The following is a 20,000-nucleotide window of genomic DNA, read 5'->3' as shown; positions in this document are numbered from 1 at the left end:
GGACGTCTCCTCTGGTCTCGTGGCGTCTCCATCTGTTGCTCCGTCTGGCTTCATCTCGTGAGGGAGGGTCTGAGCTCCATCACACGCTGCTGTAGTTGCAGGAGGCCTTCTGCAGATGTTCCTCCGCAGCTGTCCGTTACATTAACATGTGTTTTCCTCTCCTCTCGTGTCGGAGCGTTAATGCGCTCAGCGGCGCTTTAAACTTTCACCCTGATGCGAAACACCTCACATCTCCCGCAGACCGGAGCGCTGCGCTCGAAATGTCACGAGCGCATCTCCGAAGGAAACGCTTGCAGACGCCTTCGCCGCGATATTAATTCCTGTGGCATGGTTTTGTAGATCTGCTGTGTTTCTGCGGGTTTGAGAGTCAGCTTTCAGAAACCGTGTGTGTGTGTGTGTGTGTGTGTGTGTGTAGGAGACTTTTTATTTTATTACATTGAGCTCCTCCGAGGTTTCGTTGGCCAGTAGCTCTGTAGCAGGTGTTTGGATGAAGTAGGTGGTTGCTAAGGCGTTCTCAGCGGTTGCTAGGTCACAAATTGAGGCTATGATATAGCAATGATCCCCAAGTAGCTTCAGAAGCTTGCTGCCGAGCAACACGCACATGTAAACAAAGGTGTATTTTTCTAGAAAGGTGTATTGGCTCAACCAATCAGAATCAAGGATCATTGTGGGATCATTGCTTTAAAATGTTTCTGAAATGTCTTTATTTACTAATTATTTAAAGGTTACAATAGTGCTGAAATTGAAATTTGTAACATTCTAAGAATCTTGATTCGAATCATTTGAATGTTATTTCAATATTCGAATGTAAATGTTTTCTTGTTGTAATTATTTACGTTTATGGAAACATTTATTAGAACATTCTACTAACTTTAGTTTCGATCAATATATAATATCAATTGATTATTTACTTTTCATTTAATTTAATACAAAATACAGCATTATTTGAGTTTTTAATTTCTAAAAAATGTCTGTTTTTCTTGACTATAAAGGTTATAAAAATGTTTTCAACTTTTCCTTGCATTCCAACACAATCAATCAATCAATCATTTTCATTTATATAGTGCTTTCATCAACACAGGTTTCATCAAAGCACTGTACAGTATAATGACAGGGATGTATAATGAAGAGAGTGAACAGTTTGTTATTAAATGCAGAGACGGTCTCTGTAGTCAATTCAACGATAGTCACTAGAAGTTAAGTGTCCCCAACAAAGAAGACAGAGGAACCAAACCCCATCCATACAGAATGGAGAAGAAAAACCTTGGGAGAAACCAGACTCAGAAACACATTCTCATGGCAATTTGCAATTATTCAATTGCTCAAGCTTCACTGATGATTAGTTTTAGGGCTGGACTTTCTTTCAAGCGTATTTGTTTTCTACAGATTGTTCTAAGTCAATCTAAAGTAAACTGATGAGGATTTCTGATTATAAGAATAAATAGCGTATGGATGTTTTGTAAGATTTAATATCATCATGTACGTGTTCAGGTAAAACCTATCTGTGTAATGTTTGCATAAAATTCTTCTTCTTCTGCTGTGGTAATGTGATTATGATAATGCCGCTCTGCTCCGTAAGCATAAGAACAGTCACTGGAGACGTGTTTTTGGTCTGCTGGGTTTATTTTAAGGCTTTGCCTTAAAAGAAGGATGGGCTCTATTTTCAGGGAGCTGCTGTCAGATATGTTTATGTTTGTTGGGCCTTTTTCGCAGATATTTCCAGACTCTGGAAGGACTGTGAACTATTCATGAAGACACTGACCCGTCATTGCGTGTGAATGTTCTTCCAGAGAGAAATAAACCACAGGGCAGCTGGTGGAGTAAGACTCAAGAAAGAGCCGGCGTTTGACTGCATGTCTGTCTGAAGATAGTAGTATAAAGATATTCTACACTGAGCGCTGTGCTTTAGAAGAACCTTTAGGAAGAGAAGACACAGACTATGTCAATGAACGGATACATTTATTAATAATAATTGGAATAAACAGTTCTTCATCAGAGTCATATAGCTCATCAGTTGCTGTAGGAGTCATTTAAGCCTTTAATATGGTGTGTGTGTGTGAGTTTATCACCGTTTACCAGCTTAAAAGGTGCCCTTTCCAACCTTTAAATGTGAATATGGAGGAATAGTGCTGACATCGAGATGCGTACGTCTTCTGAAAGCTGATTAAATAAGATGTTCATTGATGCGTAGTTTGTTAGAATAGGACAGTATTTATAAATCTGGAATCTGAGGGGGCAAAAAAATTAAACAATATTGAGAAAATCGCCTTTAATGTTGTCCAAATGAAGTTCTTAGCAATGCATATTATGCATTTCGATATATTTATGGTACGAAATGTACTAAATATCTTCTTGGAACATGATCTTTGCATTAATATCCTAATGATTTTTGTTGTAAATTGTAAAATTCGATGTATTGTTGCTGAGGACTGCTTCTGTGCTCCAGAGACTTTATCACTTTTAATATGAGCCTTTTTTAAACATCTGTATAACCCACATGAAGATGGGTTGAACTAAAATAACATTTCCTTTGGGTTTGTGATACCGGTGCGTAGAGATCAATGTAAAAAAAAAAAAAGCCAAGTTGTGTTGCACTACTTGAAATGAACTATCCCTAAACTGACAAATACATAGAATGAATATAAACCAATTAAACCAAACCGTCCTCACTACTAGTGAATCTCTGTGAAGTGTTCTGTGTGAGGATTAAACAAAGATTAACAAAGTAAATATGGCGACCAGTCGCACTATAGAGCTTTATGTTGCTGACACTAAAGAGAAATCTGCATGAAATGTTTGGCAGAGATTGAGACACGGGATGAGTTGACAGTTTGAGTGTTTGTCATAGAGACAGTGGTATTAAGTTGGTTTTATTTGGACTAATCTCTCGGCGCTGTAGTGGGGCCAGTAGGGAAGGATAAACCCCTTTGGATTAGCATGAGCCCTTCGCCAAAGCGCTGTCCTTCTGTTTTCTCCCAAAATGAAAACCCGATGGCTGAGAGCATTCAGAATCCAGCTCGTGCGTTAAAGGAATAGTTCAACCCAAAAATGAGAACTATTTCCATTCCATACCAGTATGATTTTTTTATTTCTGCTGAACACGATAAGTTTGTAACCAGTCCATTGACTCCCATAGTATTTTAGCTCCTACTATGGAAGTCAAAGGGTGAGTAAATGATGACAGAATAAAAATTTTTGGGTGAGCTATTCTTTAAGTCTGTAAGTTTGTGTTACTGAGATGTCGCGTTGCCCTATTCATCTTCGTTCTGACTCGCTTATGTTTCCAAAGCTAAATAATTCAGGGTTTACCTGCCAGTCACATGATAGCACGACCTCAAGTGATGCAAAAAAGAAATGTCGGCCAGAGATCAGGTGAAATCGCACACCTTCGAGGGAAACATGAGAGGAGAAATCAAACACCTGCTTTTTCCCCTCCTCACAACCGTCCTCTCCTCTTTCCTCGCCAAACATCAGCCTTCCGTTCTGTAGCGTAGCAGCGTTTGCAAGCAGCTCCTCTGTTTGTCGGCTGATGGGTTGCTTCCACTGAATCAAGCGGGAATCTCATGGCTGTCCGTGGCACCGTTCCTCCTCCGGATTACTACCCTTTTGATATCGCTCTCTCGGCCCAGCCACCGGAAGATCTGCAGGGCTTTTATAAAGGAAACCAGCACATGCTGAGCAGATCAGGCTCGCATTATGGCCTGGCCGCTGGAGGGGTCAGGACCGCTTGGGATCAAGGGCAAGCTAGGGCAACCACTCCTGGTCCTGTGCCCGGAGCTCTTCCTCCTCCTCCTCCTCCTCCTCCACCTCCACCTCCTCCTCCTCCTCCCTCGGCTCATGAGATCAGCCGCTTGTACAGGGATTCTCTAGCCATCAAGATGATCCCAGACAGCCAGCGTATTCGCAGCAGAGCCGCCTCACCGGCTTGCTTCGGCATCGATTCTAGGTTCCCGGGAGAGCACTCCGTATACGGTGACGTCAACGGCCTTCCGCTGGATTCTGGATCCACCTGCATAGTAGTGGACCCTACAGCGTCGGTCATGGACGGGACTCTTCCTCGAGGGAACCCCGCGTACGGTTCTGTGCCGACTCAACGGATGCCTTACGACCCTGCATACGACCCGGGGGCCGTCCATCACCCTCCGGCGGGGGACCCCAAGAGAACCGTGGACCCCAGTTTCCTAGCTCTCCTGCGCTCCGAGGGTCTGTCGGAGAGCACCATCACTCTCCTCCTGCAGCAAGGCTTCGATTCCACCTCCATGCTCGCTGTGATGGAAGACCACGACGTGCGCTCCGTCGCTCCTAATCTGGGACAAGCACGGGTGCTTTCTCGAGTGGTCCTCAATTGCAAGACGGGGGCGACGGGCGGCGCGGTCCTGCGGGGCCGTTCGAACAGCTTCAGCCATCGCAACGACCTCTACATGCAGCCCCAGGGCCTCGGCGTGGACGGGAGCCTCATCCAGCAGCCTCCCAGCGCCCTCCAGTCCGTCTCTCCGAGGATGGGAGAGTTCCTGGGACGCCGGCCGAGCAGCGCTCCATCTCAGCATCTCCTCGAAACCGCAACGTATCCGGGGGTCCGCTCGATCGGGGGTCTTCCGGTCAGTCCGGGGGGCTACGCCGCTCAGACGAGACCTCTGTACAACGCCCACACCGGCCTGGCCATGTCCGCCCTGCCCGCTCAACAACAAGCCCCGACGACTCCAGGAGTGGCCCCCAAGACCTTCTCCAGTACGTACAGCCCTATGGAGCTGATGAAGCGCCCTCCTAACCTTCCTCCTCTCTCTCCTTCTCATAGCCCTCATCACAGCCCTCAGTTACTGCGTAAGGGAGCAGCGCCGGTGGAGAGTGCTATTCTTCCGGCATCCTCAGCCCTCCAGCCTCAGACCATTAATCCTAACAACAAGCAAACCCGCAGAACCGGACCTCCGGTCATTGTTTCCACCATGGCTTCGCCTGATACAAGTAACAACCTCATTTCTGTCTGTCCCTACCTCTCTCTTTACCTAGTTTTCGGGTTTGTGCTTGTTGATGTTTAGGCGTTGTTTATTCTTTGCTTCCCCTTTAAATGTGCTCTACGTGTACCTTGCTTTTAGCAATAGTGCCGGGAAACAATTAATTGCGTCTAAAATAACAGTTTTCGTTTATGTGTGACCCACAAAACCACTCATAAGTGGCACGAGGATATTTGTGGTCAGATTTTCAAATAGATGTATTCCTAACAAACCAAGCATCGATGAAAAGATATTTTTGATGCAAAGAAACTGGTTTTGTGGTCCTTGGTCACATGTAATATATATGTGTGCTGGGTATATTTATATAGTTTATATTATATACCAGTATATTTAATATATAAACACAACATTTTCCTTAAATATATACATGCATGTGTGTGTACTTTTACATGCATAATAAATAAACACAGTACACACACATATAGCATGCACACATTAATTAATCATTGCCCAGTGCTAATATGGATGGTGTAGACTGTTTTTTAGAAGCAATTCTTAATTGCTTTCTGAAGTATATAGGCGGTTTTAGAATATTTGGACGTGCAAAGCAGATTTAGCTAAACGCTCTGTTTTTAGATTAGGAGACTATTTATATATACCCCCTCTAGTGATTCGGTGTTTGTGATCCTAGCTGAACTTCTCAAATTACTTGAATAGACTCGGCTTCAGAAACATTGTTTGCAGCAGTTTTTTACTGACCTTGAACTTAAGCGTGCGTGAACGTGTTTTCAGACCTGCGGTATTTTAAGACGCTGCCACAAGTTTAACCGTAATATTGAACTTATGATTCTCTGCGAGCCGTTTTGCTGACATTCAGCCCTTTTGGGGCCGTGATTATGCATTACTGCACGTTTAGAGCCGCAGCGTTTTCTCTCTCTTCAGTGAACAGTGTTTGAGCACCGTTCCTCTCTGCAGGCCTAATCAGAGTCTTAGAGGCTAAAATCTCATTAGGGTTAATAGGATATTCAAAGACACGGTCCTCTGAGAACACGTTAGAGACTCTCGACTGGAGAAACTCGCTTGATAAGCCTCGCTTGACATTTTAGGTTTTTTTAGGAGTGAAACGGTGGAAACCGAGGAGGGCTCTTCGAGGTTCTTCTGTGTGTTCAGTGCACTTGAGGAGTCGGCTGAAGGTTGCTGGTGTTTTGGAGGCAGATCTGATGTGTAAAGAGTTCTGTTTCGGCACACAAGTGTGCATGATGTTAGTTGTTTTAATGTTGAAAAAACGTTGCAACAATATTAAATGCTAAACGTTGCAAAAAGGCTAAGAAAATGTTTACATTAAGAGACATAATATTGATTCAACTTAAAGTTTCTTTAGAAGAGTAATGCTTTACTATGTTTCCTCCTTCATTCCTGCCCTGTGTTCTTCCTTTCTTTCTTTCTTTCTTTCTTTCTTTCTTTCTTTCTTTCTTTCTTTCTTTCTTTCTTTCTTTCTTTCTTTCTTTCTGTGAGGACAGTTACAAATTAGCTTTTTTTTAGAAACACATAATCAGCATTCGAATTAATAAAGCTCAAACTCAAGAAGTGTGTATGTGCGTGATTGTGTGTGTGCGTGCGTGTGTGCATGTGTGTGTGCGTGCGTGTGTGTGATAGTGTGCGTGCGTGTGTGATTGTGTTCATGCGTGTGTGTGTGTGTACTTGTACAGCTATCTTCGTGAAGGTCAGTTTGAGTTTTAGATCATCAGAGTGAGGAGAATTGTGTAAAATGAGGGCATTTCGGCCGGTCCTCACTTTCTGAGAGCTCTATAAAGAGTCAAGACTTGATTTTAGGGATCAGGTTATAGTTGGGTAAAGGGTAGGTTTAGGGTCAGGGTTTAGGCGAGACATTTAGTTCTGATGGGTAGGTTTAGGGTAAAGAGCTAGAGATTGCGTTGCGTCAGTGTATGTCCTCAAAAAGATAGCTATGCAGAGTTGTGTGTGTGTGTGTGTGTGTGTGTGTGTTGAGAGGGCGGTACTCTGTCTGTAGTCTTAAACTCTCTCGGTTGGTTGGTTTCATAAGTAGTTTATTACCGGTGCTGTTAAACACATCAGCGTCCGGCGCTCACCGGCAAACATACACCGACCAATCTGACCACAGCCGGATGGAGCTCGCCGCAGGTCAGTGACACGTGTGTGTGTGTGTGTGTGTGTGTGTGTGTGTGAGAGAGACACGTGACCCGCTGGAGGATCATCTGAACCTGCTTACGCCCAGAACACCTGTGGCTGCGGTGCATTATGGGTAATGAAGACGTGTATGGAAGGGTTAATTAGCTTATGTGTGCAGCAGGATGAGTCAGTTTGTGTTTTCAGTACATGTCCTGTAGAAAGACAGAAGCGATTAAAGACGTGTGTGTGTGTGTGTGTGTGTGTGTGTGTGTGTGTGGTTATGTAATCTTAAGTATAAATCCTCCAAGGTGAGATGTTATGAGTTTTGAGACGGTGTTTATATGTTTGTACCGCCGAGTTTGGATATGAAGCGTGTCTGTGTCTCTGGATGGAGGTCGGCGTGAATAATTCATTCGTTGTAAATGGAACGGCTCCTGGATATTGAATATCCACACCGACTGTGTGTTACTCTTTTGTTTTCGTTTTTATTTTTTAATCATGAGATTTCAGCCTGTTCTTCTCATCTCCCAGAAGCGCTCGGGCCACAGTGAACCAGTCATTAGAGATATATCAAGCGCCATTTGTCGTAAATGTGCTTTATAATCAGAAAGATTGACTCGGAAGTAGGTGTGAAATTCTGAGTGGTGTGTGTGTTTGTTGCTACTGAGTGAATCGTGATGATGATTCGTGTGATTCTGTGTGAATCGAGCCGAACAGATTCAGTCCAAATGAGGGGAAGCTCCTGTGTTTAAACTGATTCAGGTTTAAAACGCTGTTTTTTCACTCCTGAATGACACAAACTGTAATCTGAAAACTTAAACATAGTGTACATCCTCAAAAAATAAAGAGAGAGAGAAACAACGAACACCTCTTCAGGTTATACTATTATACGCAGCCCTGATGTGTTTTGCTCTCTATTATTTTTGCATTCACTCATTTATTATTGAGTGCAAACACATGTTCCACTGGAGTCATTTATTAATGTGCGTCAGGTATTTTGTCTCATACTTTAATAAGAATTAATGAATAAAGGTGTGTTTTGGGAAACGGTGTGGATTTAGATATGCTATGGTCAGATCAGATTCAGTTATGATTTTGGTCAAGAGAATTCATTTCAATGGAAAAGCACTTGATATGAGGGCAAGACCCGTCTAAATGTCGATCGGTTATGCCCTTCATTTATTATAAGTCATGTGTTTTTAGTGATTTACGTTTCTATACGTTATTGTTTCAAATGACAATTCATGTGATTCAAAATGTGCCGTAATAACACATATCACATCTATGTTCCTGACAGATTCTTTATTTCTCAGGCTGCCACAGAAATGAAGGAGCAGTTTTCCAGTGTTTGTAATAGTATACTGAGATACTCTCGTAGGGTTTACTCTATCTGTGTACTGCATTAACAGTCTGCTATTTTGGACTCCGATTGGCTCGTTCTCCCTCGTCTTAATCTGAACTTCCTGTATGATGTCACTGGGTTGAAATCAGATGCTCTGAAATCTCCTTAAGTGCTTTTGGAGACTGAGGTGTGTGTGTGTGTGTGTGTGTGTGGTATAAGTTTGTGTTCACTGGTTGTTGAATAAAAAACAATAAACAAAGGAGACTATAAAACTCTGAATGTTTCATATTTGCCATCAAATACAAAAGCACTAAAGTTCTGCTCTGTGTGTGTGTGTGTGTGTGTGTGTGTGTGTGTGTGTGTGCAGGTATCAGGCCTCAGATCATCAACGGGCCGATGCATCCCCGTCCTCTGGTGGCTCTGCTGGACGGCCGGGACTGTACGGTGGAGATGCCCATCCTCAAAGATCTGGCAACCGTGGCCTTCTGTGACGCACAGTCCACACAGGAGATCCACGAGAAGGTGAACACACACACACACACACACACTCTCTTACTCACACACACGTGCACTCAAACTCACACTCTCTCATACTCACACACACACACACCTAAAAATTATTTTACTCACACACACACACAAACACTCATACACAGACTTGTATACACACATAAACAAACACACACACACACACACACACACACACGTGTATACACACAAGTTTTAATTATTTAGTTATGTTTATTTATGTTTTTATGAGTTTTGTTAAATATGTCAATAAATTAGTTACCTTTAATAACCTTAAAAATTATTATATATATATATATATATATATATATATATATATATATATATATATATATATATATATATAAACTTATTTTTTAGTCAGTTGCCAAGGCAGCATTTAACATTTTCTTTTACTCTATTGCTGAATTTATTTTCATTGTTTTATTTCAATTTTTTGTTTTAGTTACTGAATATAAGCCCACTTCAGACCAGCTTCCAAAGCATCGTAATGATCTCTCGATAAATTCAGTGTTTACAGATACTGTGTCGCAGTAGGAACAGAATCTTTGGTGGGACAGAATTAAAAAAACAGTTGACAGAACGTTATCTAGAGTGAAGCATCATGGGATAGCAGGAGTGTGCTGGCCTTTGTGCAGGTCCTGAACGAGGCCATCGGCGCTCTGATGTATCACACCATCACTCTGACTCGAGAAGATCTGGAGAAGTTCAAAGCGCTCAGGATCATCATCCGCATCGGCAGCGGATACGACAACATCGACATCAAAGCGGCCGGAGAGCTAGGTGATGAACAGCTAACACTAACACCGCTGTGCATGAACACGCTGAGATCTCCTGACTGGTTTTATCTGCTAGTGTAAGTGTACACATGCTTTTGGTGTCAAATCTGGACTGATCTTCAGAATAACTGCAGTCATATCTCCAGAGGAACACTTGCTGGACTGAAGCAGCTCAGCTTTTTTTTTTTTTTTGTGCATGGAGATATTTAATGAAGAATTAAATATAGTTATATCACAACTCTACCTGTCCCAGTGCTAGTGCTATTTTAATATTATTTGTACTGCGTTATAGCTAGTATTAATATTAATATTATATTATTGGTTTTAAATTTTATTTATTATAAGTATTATAACATTTTGTGCATTTGTCATTATTTAATATGAATTCTATTTTCATTGACTTAATACATCAATTTAAATTTATCAATTTTTTAAAATATGTTTACATTTTAAGATTATCATCTAATATTTGAATTTATTATTAAAATATTAATACTTTATTTCTGTTTTAGCTTTACCAGGCAATTTTAGTACTATATATATATATATATATATATATATATTTGATTGGTTTCTTTCCTTAAAAGCAAAAAGGTTGTATGTTTTCCTCAAGGCATTGTTACATGCCAGTGTTTTCCCTCAAATATTTGATTTCAAAAAAACAGTATCAATCCCATGTTATAATTTTAAATCTGTATTTAAGCTCAAAATGATCTCCGAGTAAAAAAGGAGCCGCTAAAGTCTGATTCTGTGGTGGCGCGCTTTAAGATTAAATTATTATAAACCTTGGCACGTGTTTCAAAGTGATTAACAGTTGAAAGCATTCATTAGAAAAGTAATCGATTAGATTTCTTTAATAAAGCAATTTAAGTGAAACAGAAAGATCCCGAATCCCGGGAGAATTTCAAATCCCAATATTTTTTTCAGATGGGAGGTCAGAGGTCAGGGAATTGATCGGGGTAAAAGCGGTTTTGTTAAATTAATGAGTAATTTTCATTTGGGGTTTTAAGTTGTATATTTTGTACATATAAAAGTAGTTATTGTAATGTAATGTAAAAAATGTTGATATAATCTACAAAGCCTGTCAAAAGTAGTGGATCTCAGTTTTGATTCAGGACACAGACTAACAGAACACAAAGAATACAACAAATGTTTAAACCGAGAAATGCACAACTTTACGCACAAAATGAGCTCATTGTTTTAACTGTAATGCTGTAGGTCACGTGTCTCCGTCCTTGTACCTTACACACACACAGATTTCTCTTGCTGCTCTGAATCTGTAGATGATGACATTTGCAATCTTTTTAACACACACAGATTCGAGAGCCTCCGCCCAAAAAAAGTCCCAACATTTCGATAATTCGGGTTGTATCTCGTAATCTGTAACCCGTTCTATTTCCGTTCCCAGCACTGCTGATATTTCAGTGATGTTCTGTGTGTTTCTGAGGTTGTGTGTGTGTGTGTGTGTGTGTGCAGGGATCGCGGTGTGTAACATCCCGTCGGCGGCGGTGGAGGAGACGGCCGACTCGACGCTGTGTCACGTGTTGAATCTGTACCGCAGGAACACGTGGCTGTATCAGGCGCTGCGGGAGGGCACGCGTGTTCAGAGCGTGGAGCAGATTCGTGAAGTGGCGTCCGGAGCGGCGCGCATCCGTGGAGAAACACTCGGACTCATCGGCTTCGGTGAGAGATTACAGGCAGAGATACCTTTAAAAGTAGTGCGTTACTCAATAAAAAAAGTAAGTAAAACACAGCAGTGTTTCATTAATCAGTGCACATCTTTAAACGAATCGAGTGAATCAATGATTCAATGAACCATTCATGAAAGCAGTCACTTGCTTCATTTATGAACGAATCAGTCATTCAGATGTGTAGTTTCTTTAAAAAAGAAATTTTTATATTTTAAATTTATTTGTATTATTTATTCACGCTGTTTGTCTGCAGAATTTACAGCCTGAGTACAATATTGCGTTATTTAAAGAGTAACTCATTGCGTTACTTTTTTGCGTTTGATGTTTTACTTTTTTAAGGAAAGCACAGCATTACGTTACTTTTTAAATCTGGGAAGTGCTTGCTTGTTTGTTATTAATTTTCATGTAAAAAAATAAATTTTTGGTAAATATAAAAGCCCTTTCACATCAAAGCAAAATGGTGAAATAAAGACGGAAGAGGTGTGTTTTTATCTGATTCTTTAAGATGGTTTGGGACTCGGATTGAGTCGGAGGGAACTTTTAATGAAAAGGTCTGTAAAAGTGATTTTGTGCCTCTTTGGGATGAAGAATGAAGCGGCGTTCACTTGTAGCGCAAGCTTCTAGAGGCACTTAAGTATTGAATTTAGATAAATGTGCAGAGCCAGACGTGGTTTTGTTGGCAAATAATGCCTTGAGTTTTATGCGAGCAGCTATTGGTAGCCTGTGGGAACTCATGAAAGCTGTGTTCTCTTCGGCTCGTTAAAAATGAATCATGCTGCTTCGTTCTGGATTAGTCGTATTAATTGGTCTGGAAGACCTGCTATAATTCAGCCTGGACGGAACAAGAGCTTGAGCTGGGAAACATGTTCCAAAGGAAAGGGCCAGATCTTCTTGATGTTGACAAAAAGCTAATCTGCAGGACCGGACGGTTTTAGCCGATCACAACTTCGAGGTTCTGGCTGTCTTTGAAGGGCTTGCGGTTGAAGCGGTGAAACGGAGAGATGAAGGGATGGGTTTGATGGAACCACAAGCAGTTCTGTCTCGGCGAGGTTGAGTCGAAGGTCGAGTCGGTCCTTCATCCGACAAGAAATGTCTATCGTCAGATCATCAGGATGCAATGAGAGGGAGAGTTGAGTGTCATCGGCATCACAGTGAAATGAAAAGCCATGTTTCTGAATGACAGAACCCAGTAGAAAGAGAAAAGAAGCGGTCCTAGAACTGAGCCCTGAGGCACCCCCCAGTAGCTACATTATATATTATACTTTAAATATATATATATATATATATATATTATATTACTGTATATATAATGTATACTATGATATATATATATAACAAACATTATATCATTTTTATTATTTCCTTGATGAATTACATGAATGACCTTTGACCTCTCAAGCATCTCATTGACAGTCAGTATAATGGCTTTTTCTGTATTAAAGGATGACTGTAATAGTTTCTAGTGTTGATGTGTGTGTGTGTGTGTGTGTGTGGCAGGTCGTTCAGGGCAGGCCGTCGCCGTCAGGGCCAAAGTGTTCGGCTTTAACGTGATCTTCTACGACCCGTACCTGCAGGACGGCCTGGAGCGCTCCCTGGGCGTCCAGCGTGTTTACACACTGCAGGACCTGCTTTATCAGAGCGACTGCGTCTCGCTGCACTGCAACCTGAACGAACACAACCATCACCTCATCAACGACTTCACCATCAAACAGGTCTTCTTCAGCACACACAAAGTTTGAAATAATTACGATTTGCGAATATCGAATAGTTTCTCTCTGCTCACCAAGGCTGGATTTATTAGAATACTGCAAAAAATATTATTGTCATTTGCAACAGCTAGCGCAATGTGAATATCTGTTAAATTCAGTTTATTTCTGTGATCGAAGCTGCATTTTCAGCATCATCCTTCAGGGTCATTCTAATATTCTGACTTGCTGCTCTTCAGCCTTGGTGAGACTTTAAAAAAACACTAAAAATCTTCATTATTCCAAATTTTTGACCTCCGAGGTCTCAGAATGAACTGATTCTATGTAATGAGTCATAGTGATGTAGCCTCTGGTCATTACACCTGTGTGTGTGTGTGTGTGTGTGTGTGTGTGTGTATGTGTGTGTGTGTGTGTGTGTGTGTGTGTGTGTGTGTGTGTGTGTGTGTGTGTGTGTGTGTGTGTGTGTGTGTGTGTGTGTGTGTGTGTGTGTGTGTGTGTGTGTGTGTGTGTGTGTGTGTGTGTGTGTGTGTGTGTGTGTGTGTGTGTGTGTGTGTGTGTGTGTGTGTGTGTGTGTGTGTGTGTGTGTGTGTGTGTGTGTGTGTGTGTGTGTGTGTGTGTGTGTGTGTGTGTGTGTGTGTGTGTGTGTGTGTGTGTGTGTGTGTGTGTGTGTGTGTGTGTGTGTGTGTGTGTGTGTGTGTGTGTGTGTGTGTGTGTGTGTGTGTGTGTGTGTGTGTGTGTGTGTGTGTGTGTGTGTGTGTGTGTGTGTGTGTGTGTGTGTGTGTGTGTGTGTGTGTGTGTGTGTGTGTGTGTGTGTGTGTGTGTGTGTGTGTGTGTGTGTGTGTGTGTGTGTGGTGTGTGTGCTGCTCTGTGTGTGTTCACGGTGTGTGTGACCGTGTGTGTGTGTGTGTGTGTGTGTGGGTGAGACACTAACACGGCTCCAGAGGTAGATGAATTCTGGCTCAAGCGTTAAAGGAGGGCCGGATACGAGGAGCTGCTCTCGATGTTCACGAGACCGAACCCTTCAGGTGAAGACCTTTATCTGCTCAGTGCATCCAGTCTGTTCAGCACTAAACTTCCAGAGGAATTCAATCAAGATTCTTCTGTATTATAATGCCTTATTTGAATGTCTTAATAGTCTTTTGAGGTAGGAATGCTATTCAAAGCTGATGAATTTAGGTTATATGTAAAGAATTATACATATAGTTAAGTCACGATTGTATTGTACATTTTTGTTTTTTGTTTTAATTCATTGTAAATTTAAATAGTTTATATATTTTTATGTTTTTAGTTTTATTAATCTCAGTACCTCAATGAAAACTTGTTTAATTTAGTTAGATGTAAAAATTTTACATCTTAGTTCAGCTCAGTTCAATTTCCAAGGTCTGATTTTAAATTTTATATTTTATCAACTATTTATATGAATTCATACAGTTTTTTAGGTTTGTAATTTTCTTGTGGCCTTTTGTCATTTTATTAGATTAAGTATATTTTTATGGCATTAAGATTTATAATAAAAAAAATATATATTCTAATATTTTACGAATGATTTTCTAAGCGAAAAAATTCAATAAATTACATTTTAATATAGATTCACATAGAAGACCGCTTGATTAAATAGTGATAATATTTTCAGTATTTTGAGTGAACAAATAAATGCAGCCTTCATGAGCAGCAGAGATAAAAAAAAAAAAACATCTTTATTCTACTATAAAACTCTTCACATGAGAGAACATTTTCAGTGCTAATGGGAACAAAGACATCACTGTAATATTACTGATGCGCTGATTTCTTTGACCATTTGTACCGTATCATATCAGCGCTCGGTTGTGTGTGTGTGTGTGTAGCTTTGCGCAGGGTCCTCTGAAAGACGCTCCTAACCTGATCTGTACGCCGCACACAGCCTGGTACAGCGAGCAGGCGTCTCTGGAGATGAGAGAAGCAGCTGCTACAGAGATCCGGAGAGCCATCACAGGTACACGCTAATCAGCTAGCCATCTGTCACTAACCAGCTGACCGGATCTGATTAAAACTCTTTCTCTGCGTGTCTCAGGCCGGATTCCTGACAGTCTGAGGAACTGTGTCAATAAGGAGTTCTTCGTCTCATCGGGTTCCTGGGCTCTGATGGAGCAGCAGGTTCACCCCGAGCTCAACGGCGCCGCCTACAGGTTCGATATTAATCTTTCTCGAGTTCACCGTCATTCATTGTTTCACCGCGATCCCAGTCACGCGAATAACCCCGCAAGCTCCGCCCCACAGAGTCACGTGACATGATTTTAACTCTGAGCCACCGCCCAATCTGCTTCTCTCACGCAGCCAAGTCAACCAATCACTGCAGGCCATCACTACTGGCTCCGCCCCCCAAGACAAAATCAATGCCTAAAGCGAGAGCAGGTAAAAAAAAATATCAGACGCCCGTCTCTTTCTCTCTGCTGCTTTGACCTTTGACCCCTGATGGCCACACCCTCCCTCAGGCTTTAGCTTAAGTCATGAGTTTAGTTTCCAACTCTTCCCTGTTTTCTAAACCTTCCTCTATGTAGAGGTCTAGATCTAAATTTCTATAAGCGAGCATCCTTTATTGTAGTTATTTTTAAAAATCTTTAACAAAAAAAAAAAAATTTAAATAAAGTTGAAATAAAATCTAAATATTAGATGAAAAACATAAAGGAAAAAAACTAATTTTTCTTGCCAAGGAACAGAAATATTTTTTTTCCATTTTATATTTTAGCTTTTCATTTAAAATGAATATTTGATATTTTGTAAAAATATTAATTAATAATTGTTAAATATATATTTTTTAAATACTGTATATTTAAAATATTTAGTTTTAATTTACATATATTTGAGTTTTAGGAAAACTTATACTTCAACTTTTTCATCTATTTAATTTTTTCAACATTTCAAATTTTACATTTATGTTTTTCATCTAATGTTTTACTTGATGTTATTTTATTGCATTCAATTAATCTTTTCCCTTTTCTTTATTTATATATTTTATTATATTTGACTGTGTTTCTCAATTAGTCGCCAAGGCCATTTCTCATTTTCATTGGTAGGTTTTTCATGTAATATTTTATTTTTTATTTCAATGCCAAGACAACATTTCTCATTTTCCTTGCAGTTTTTAACCTAATATTTGTATTTTATTTCACTTTAACACAAATTTTTATAGTAGATTTTATAGTTGTTTTCAATAATAATAATAATGATAATAGTAATAATAATGCAATACACATCATCCTGGACCACAAAAAAGTTAATTTGATATTAAATAATCTTTCCACTCAGGTCTGGTTTGTTAGGATCGGACAACACTTGAAAATCTGGAATCTAAATATTGAGGAAAATCACCTTTGAAGTTCTTAGTTCTTAGAAGTAAAGAAACGTACCAAATATCTGCACTTCACTTGTCATTCTCACGTCTGCACGGTGACCTTTGCCCTCTCCCGCAGGTTCCCGTCAGGTCCGGCCGGAGCGGCAGCGGGTCTGGAGGGTCTGGTTCCGGTGACCCATTCACTGACCGCCGTAAACCGGTCTTCCCAGACGCCGTCCCCAAAGCAGCCGTCCAAACACGGAGAGAGCAGAGAGCATCTGAGCGAGCAATAACATCGGCATCGTTTCAACCAATCAGGCAACAGCGACGGCCGAAGCCACGCCCCCCTGACAGCTCAGCGCTCTGCTCCGATTGGCCGGGGCCCTCAGACTTCAGCCAAGGAGTGAAACACCGAACGAAATCTCTTTCTCGTGTGTTTTGTTTGACTGTGATCTCTGCAGTTTCTCTCTCGTACCAGCAGATGTTTTCTCTTCGGCGAGGTTTTGGTTCTTGGCTTCACTTCACTGTACGACTCAGGAAAATCATTTCCCCCACCGTTCCTGTTAGTGTTTTTATACGGCGAGGCGTCTGGAGACCAGTAGGTGTGTGTGCTTTAGATGAGTGTCATTAAAAAGCCTCTCTCGTTGGGTTTGTTCTTCTGAAGGTGTTTGTTTGTCAGAAAGCGGGAGGTCGTTTGATTTATTGTGATTATTTGTATTTGTTTCTTGTACACGGTGAACTTTTAGCATCAGTGCAGATCAAATAAAACATGCAGGTTCAGAATCGTTCTCCGTTTTATTGCAGCATACGCTTGTGACCATGTTTTCATATAATATATTCTTGCGTCGGCATTTATTTGAATTGAATTAGTTTCATCCATGTTCATCGCTTGTGTACAAATATTAAATATATATATTTGCTTTAACAAGTTTATTTATTTTCTTAGATTTTTATTCATATAACTGCATTGCATAGACCACAACGAACTAAAGCTAACTATATATCTATAAATCAAATCATCAGCATATAAAGTACACTTCTCTCAAAGCAATAAATCGTTAAAAAAAAAATCATATTATAATATTTCATATTTAGAGCAAAAAAAAAAAAGCTCAATTGGAAGAAAAAAATCAATTTCTACAAACACGAGATGCGATGGATAAAAGTCTTTATTTTGAGCTGAAACACGTTTTGATGTTCAGTAAATGTTGAGTGTGTTACACACCATTGATGGCCAGAGGCGCACACACACACACACAGACACACACACACACACACACAGACACACACAGACACACACACACACACACACACACACACACACACACACACACACACACAGACAGACACACACACACACACACACACACACACACACACACACACACACACACACACACACACACACTCACACAGACACACACACACACACAGACACACACACACACACACACACACACACACACACACACACACACACACACACACACACACACACACACACACACACACACACACACACACACACACACACACACACACACACACACACACACACACACACACACACACACAGTTTCAGAGGTCGCACTCTCACACACACAGCACACACACACAGGAGAAGGAGGTGTAATCCAGCGCTCCGGGGACTCACACACACACACAGCACAGACACACATACGGAGGCATCCTGGAGATGCAGTACTCACACACACACACAGACACACAGCCTGATCACACGGAGGAAGCTCCACACACACACACACAGCTCATCCACCAGAATATACGGCTGCGCACACACACACACACACACACACACACACACACACACACACACACACACACACACACACACAGTGAGCCGGAGTATCACTTACAGGACCCGCTTCACTTTACGCTGAAAAAACTTATTCTCCATGTTTTGAGCGACTAATTGGATGCAAACCATTCATTTTGGCTACATTTTAAAAAAATATGTCAGTCGACTAACTGGTTTATCATAGAAATGTAGCTAAAGTAGATCGCACTGTCCAAAAATGAATGTTTTTTTTTTCAGTGTAACATGCACTTCATGAAGTCACACACTAACTAATAAACTTTTTAAAAAGATTTCTGTAAAACCAATGAAAAAAAACAACGACTCTAATTTACAAAAACACTTGGAAACCCTGAACTGCAATGTGAAAAAAAAGCTGATTTCTTTCTTTTTTCTCTTCTCAGAAACTCGTCTTGCATCAAAAATAAAAAAAGATTCCTTTTAAATCTCTTTGAAACCTTTACTCTCGCTTCAAAATCAAATGTTTTTCCTTGTTCTGTGACTTCATTTGTTTTTTTGAGAGAAAAAAAAATGAGAGCAAATAAATAAATAACAATTAATTATTAATGAATGAATAATAATTAGAGAATAACTCTAGGATTAAATAAAAAAAAATCCATCAGTTTTACACAACAATATGGGTCAAAATTATTCATTTTTCTTTTATGCCAAAAATCATTAGGATATTAAGTAAAGACATTTTGTACATTTCATGCCATAAAAATATTTGAAAACAGCTTTAAAGGAGATTTTCTGAATATTTAGATTCGTTTGCTCCAGATCTCTAAATATCATCCAAATCAGAGTCGACTCTTATCCGTACCTTATCTGCGGCCAGGATCCTGAAGGAGGCGACGACCTGCTCCGAGGTGTCCGTCTCTCCGGTTTCTCTCGTCATGAAGTCCACGAACGCCTGGAAGGTGACCAGGCCGGAGCCGTTGGGGTCCACCAGAGACATGATGCGAGCGAACTCGGCCTCCCCCTGCAGACAGAGACAGAAGTGTTCAAACCCCGCAGACGAGCTCGCAGACACGGCTTCAGCTGCGGCTCTTTACCAGATCATAACCCATGGAGATCAGACAGGCGCGGAAATCATCCGTCTCCATGCCGCCCTTCTTCTTCTGCAAAACACAGACATGACGATTAATAAATGACACTTTCGATAAAACGTCTTTTTTATCATTTGCAAAGTTTTCAGTGTATTCAGTCGCTAGAGAGTCATTTTAAATTCAAATCTTTTTACGTACAGTTAGCTCAATGGACTCAAAGTGTCTCAGCGTGACGGCTGCATTAAATATAAAGCATAGGTTAACAGTAAAGAGAGTGAATATCCAGCACTGAACTACTTGGACAAACTGTGTTCAGTTCTACAGTTTAGTTAGTACCTGTTTTAGTTTGCAGTGGCTTCCTGTTTGGCCGAAGTTAACCGGTCAAACCTTCAGTAAACTGTCTTTTGGTTAATCTGCAGCAACACACACAAATATCAGTTAGCAGTGAGTTACAGGTTAAGTTAGTCAGGGTTATTATAGTTAACTAAAACCGAATATAAATAAAAAAAAATTAAATAAATAATAATAAAAAAATATTATATATATATATATATATATATATATATATATATATATATATATATATATATATTTATTTTATTTATTTAATTTTTTTATTTAATTTTATTATATTCGGTTTTAGTTAACTATAATAACTATAATAGTTAACTATAATAAA

At 40.4% G+C, this 20,000-nt stretch overlaps 3 protein-coding genes across 4 annotated transcripts in view; 2 read left to right on the top strand and 1 right to left on the bottom strand.

Moving 5' to 3' along the window:
* LOC122333476 (C-terminal-binding protein 2-like) overlaps window positions 1-17,239 on the top strand; it is a 30,426-nt gene extending 13,187 nt beyond the window's left edge. Inside the window, exons 3-10 of the mRNA XM_043231110.1 lie at window positions 8,810-8,964; window positions 9,609-9,753; window positions 11,226-11,432; window positions 12,938-13,173; window positions 14,098-14,171; window positions 14,991-15,118; window positions 15,197-15,311; window positions 16,596-17,239. Of these exons, the coding sequence (XP_043087045.1) occupies window positions 8,810-8,964; window positions 9,609-9,753; window positions 11,226-11,432; window positions 12,938-13,173; window positions 14,098-14,171; window positions 14,991-15,118; window positions 15,197-15,311; window positions 16,596-16,749 (1,214 nt within the window). The 3' untranslated portion in view covers window positions 16,750-17,239. The remainder of the gene's footprint in view (window positions 1-8,809; window positions 8,965-9,608; window positions 9,754-11,225; window positions 11,433-12,937; window positions 13,174-14,097; window positions 14,172-14,990; window positions 15,119-15,196; window positions 15,312-16,595) is intronic.
* LOC122333570 lies at window positions 3,317-5,190 on the top strand. The gene has a single exon (XM_043231262.1). The coding sequence runs from the start codon at window positions 3,564-3,566 to the stop codon at window positions 5,034-5,036; it is 1,473 nt and encodes a 490-aa protein (XP_043087197.1). The 5' UTR covers window positions 3,317-3,563; the 3' UTR covers window positions 5,037-5,190.
* Window positions 17,240-19,178: 1,939 nt separating the features above from the next.
* Window positions 19,179-20,000, bottom strand: part of LOC122333560 (alpha-actinin-2-like) — an 18,813-nt gene continuing 17,991 nt past the window's right edge. Inside the window, exons 19-22 of one of the 2 annotated variants that reach the window (XM_043231241.1) lie at window positions 19,658-19,734; window positions 19,520-19,557; window positions 19,328-19,393; window positions 19,179-19,254 (exon numbers count right to left, since the gene is read on the bottom strand). In XM_043231241.1, the coding sequence (XP_043087176.1) occupies window positions 19,711-19,734 (24 nt within the window). In that variant the 3' untranslated portion in view covers window positions 19,179-19,254; window positions 19,328-19,393; window positions 19,520-19,557; window positions 19,658-19,710. The remainder of the gene's footprint in view (window positions 19,255-19,327; window positions 19,394-19,519; window positions 19,558-19,657; window positions 19,735-20,000) is intronic. The other variant, XM_043231242.1, reaches the window with a different exon arrangement.

The sequence above is a fragment of the Puntigrus tetrazona genome, unplaced genomic scaffold (genome assembly GCF_018831695.1).
Source record: "Puntigrus tetrazona isolate hp1 unplaced genomic scaffold, ASM1883169v1 S000000283, whole genome shotgun sequence".
NCBI lineage: Eukaryota > Metazoa > Chordata > Actinopteri > Cypriniformes > Cyprinidae > Puntigrus > Puntigrus tetrazona.
Note: the sequence above shows the minus strand (reverse complement) of the source record. Positions and strands in the feature narration are given on the sequence as shown.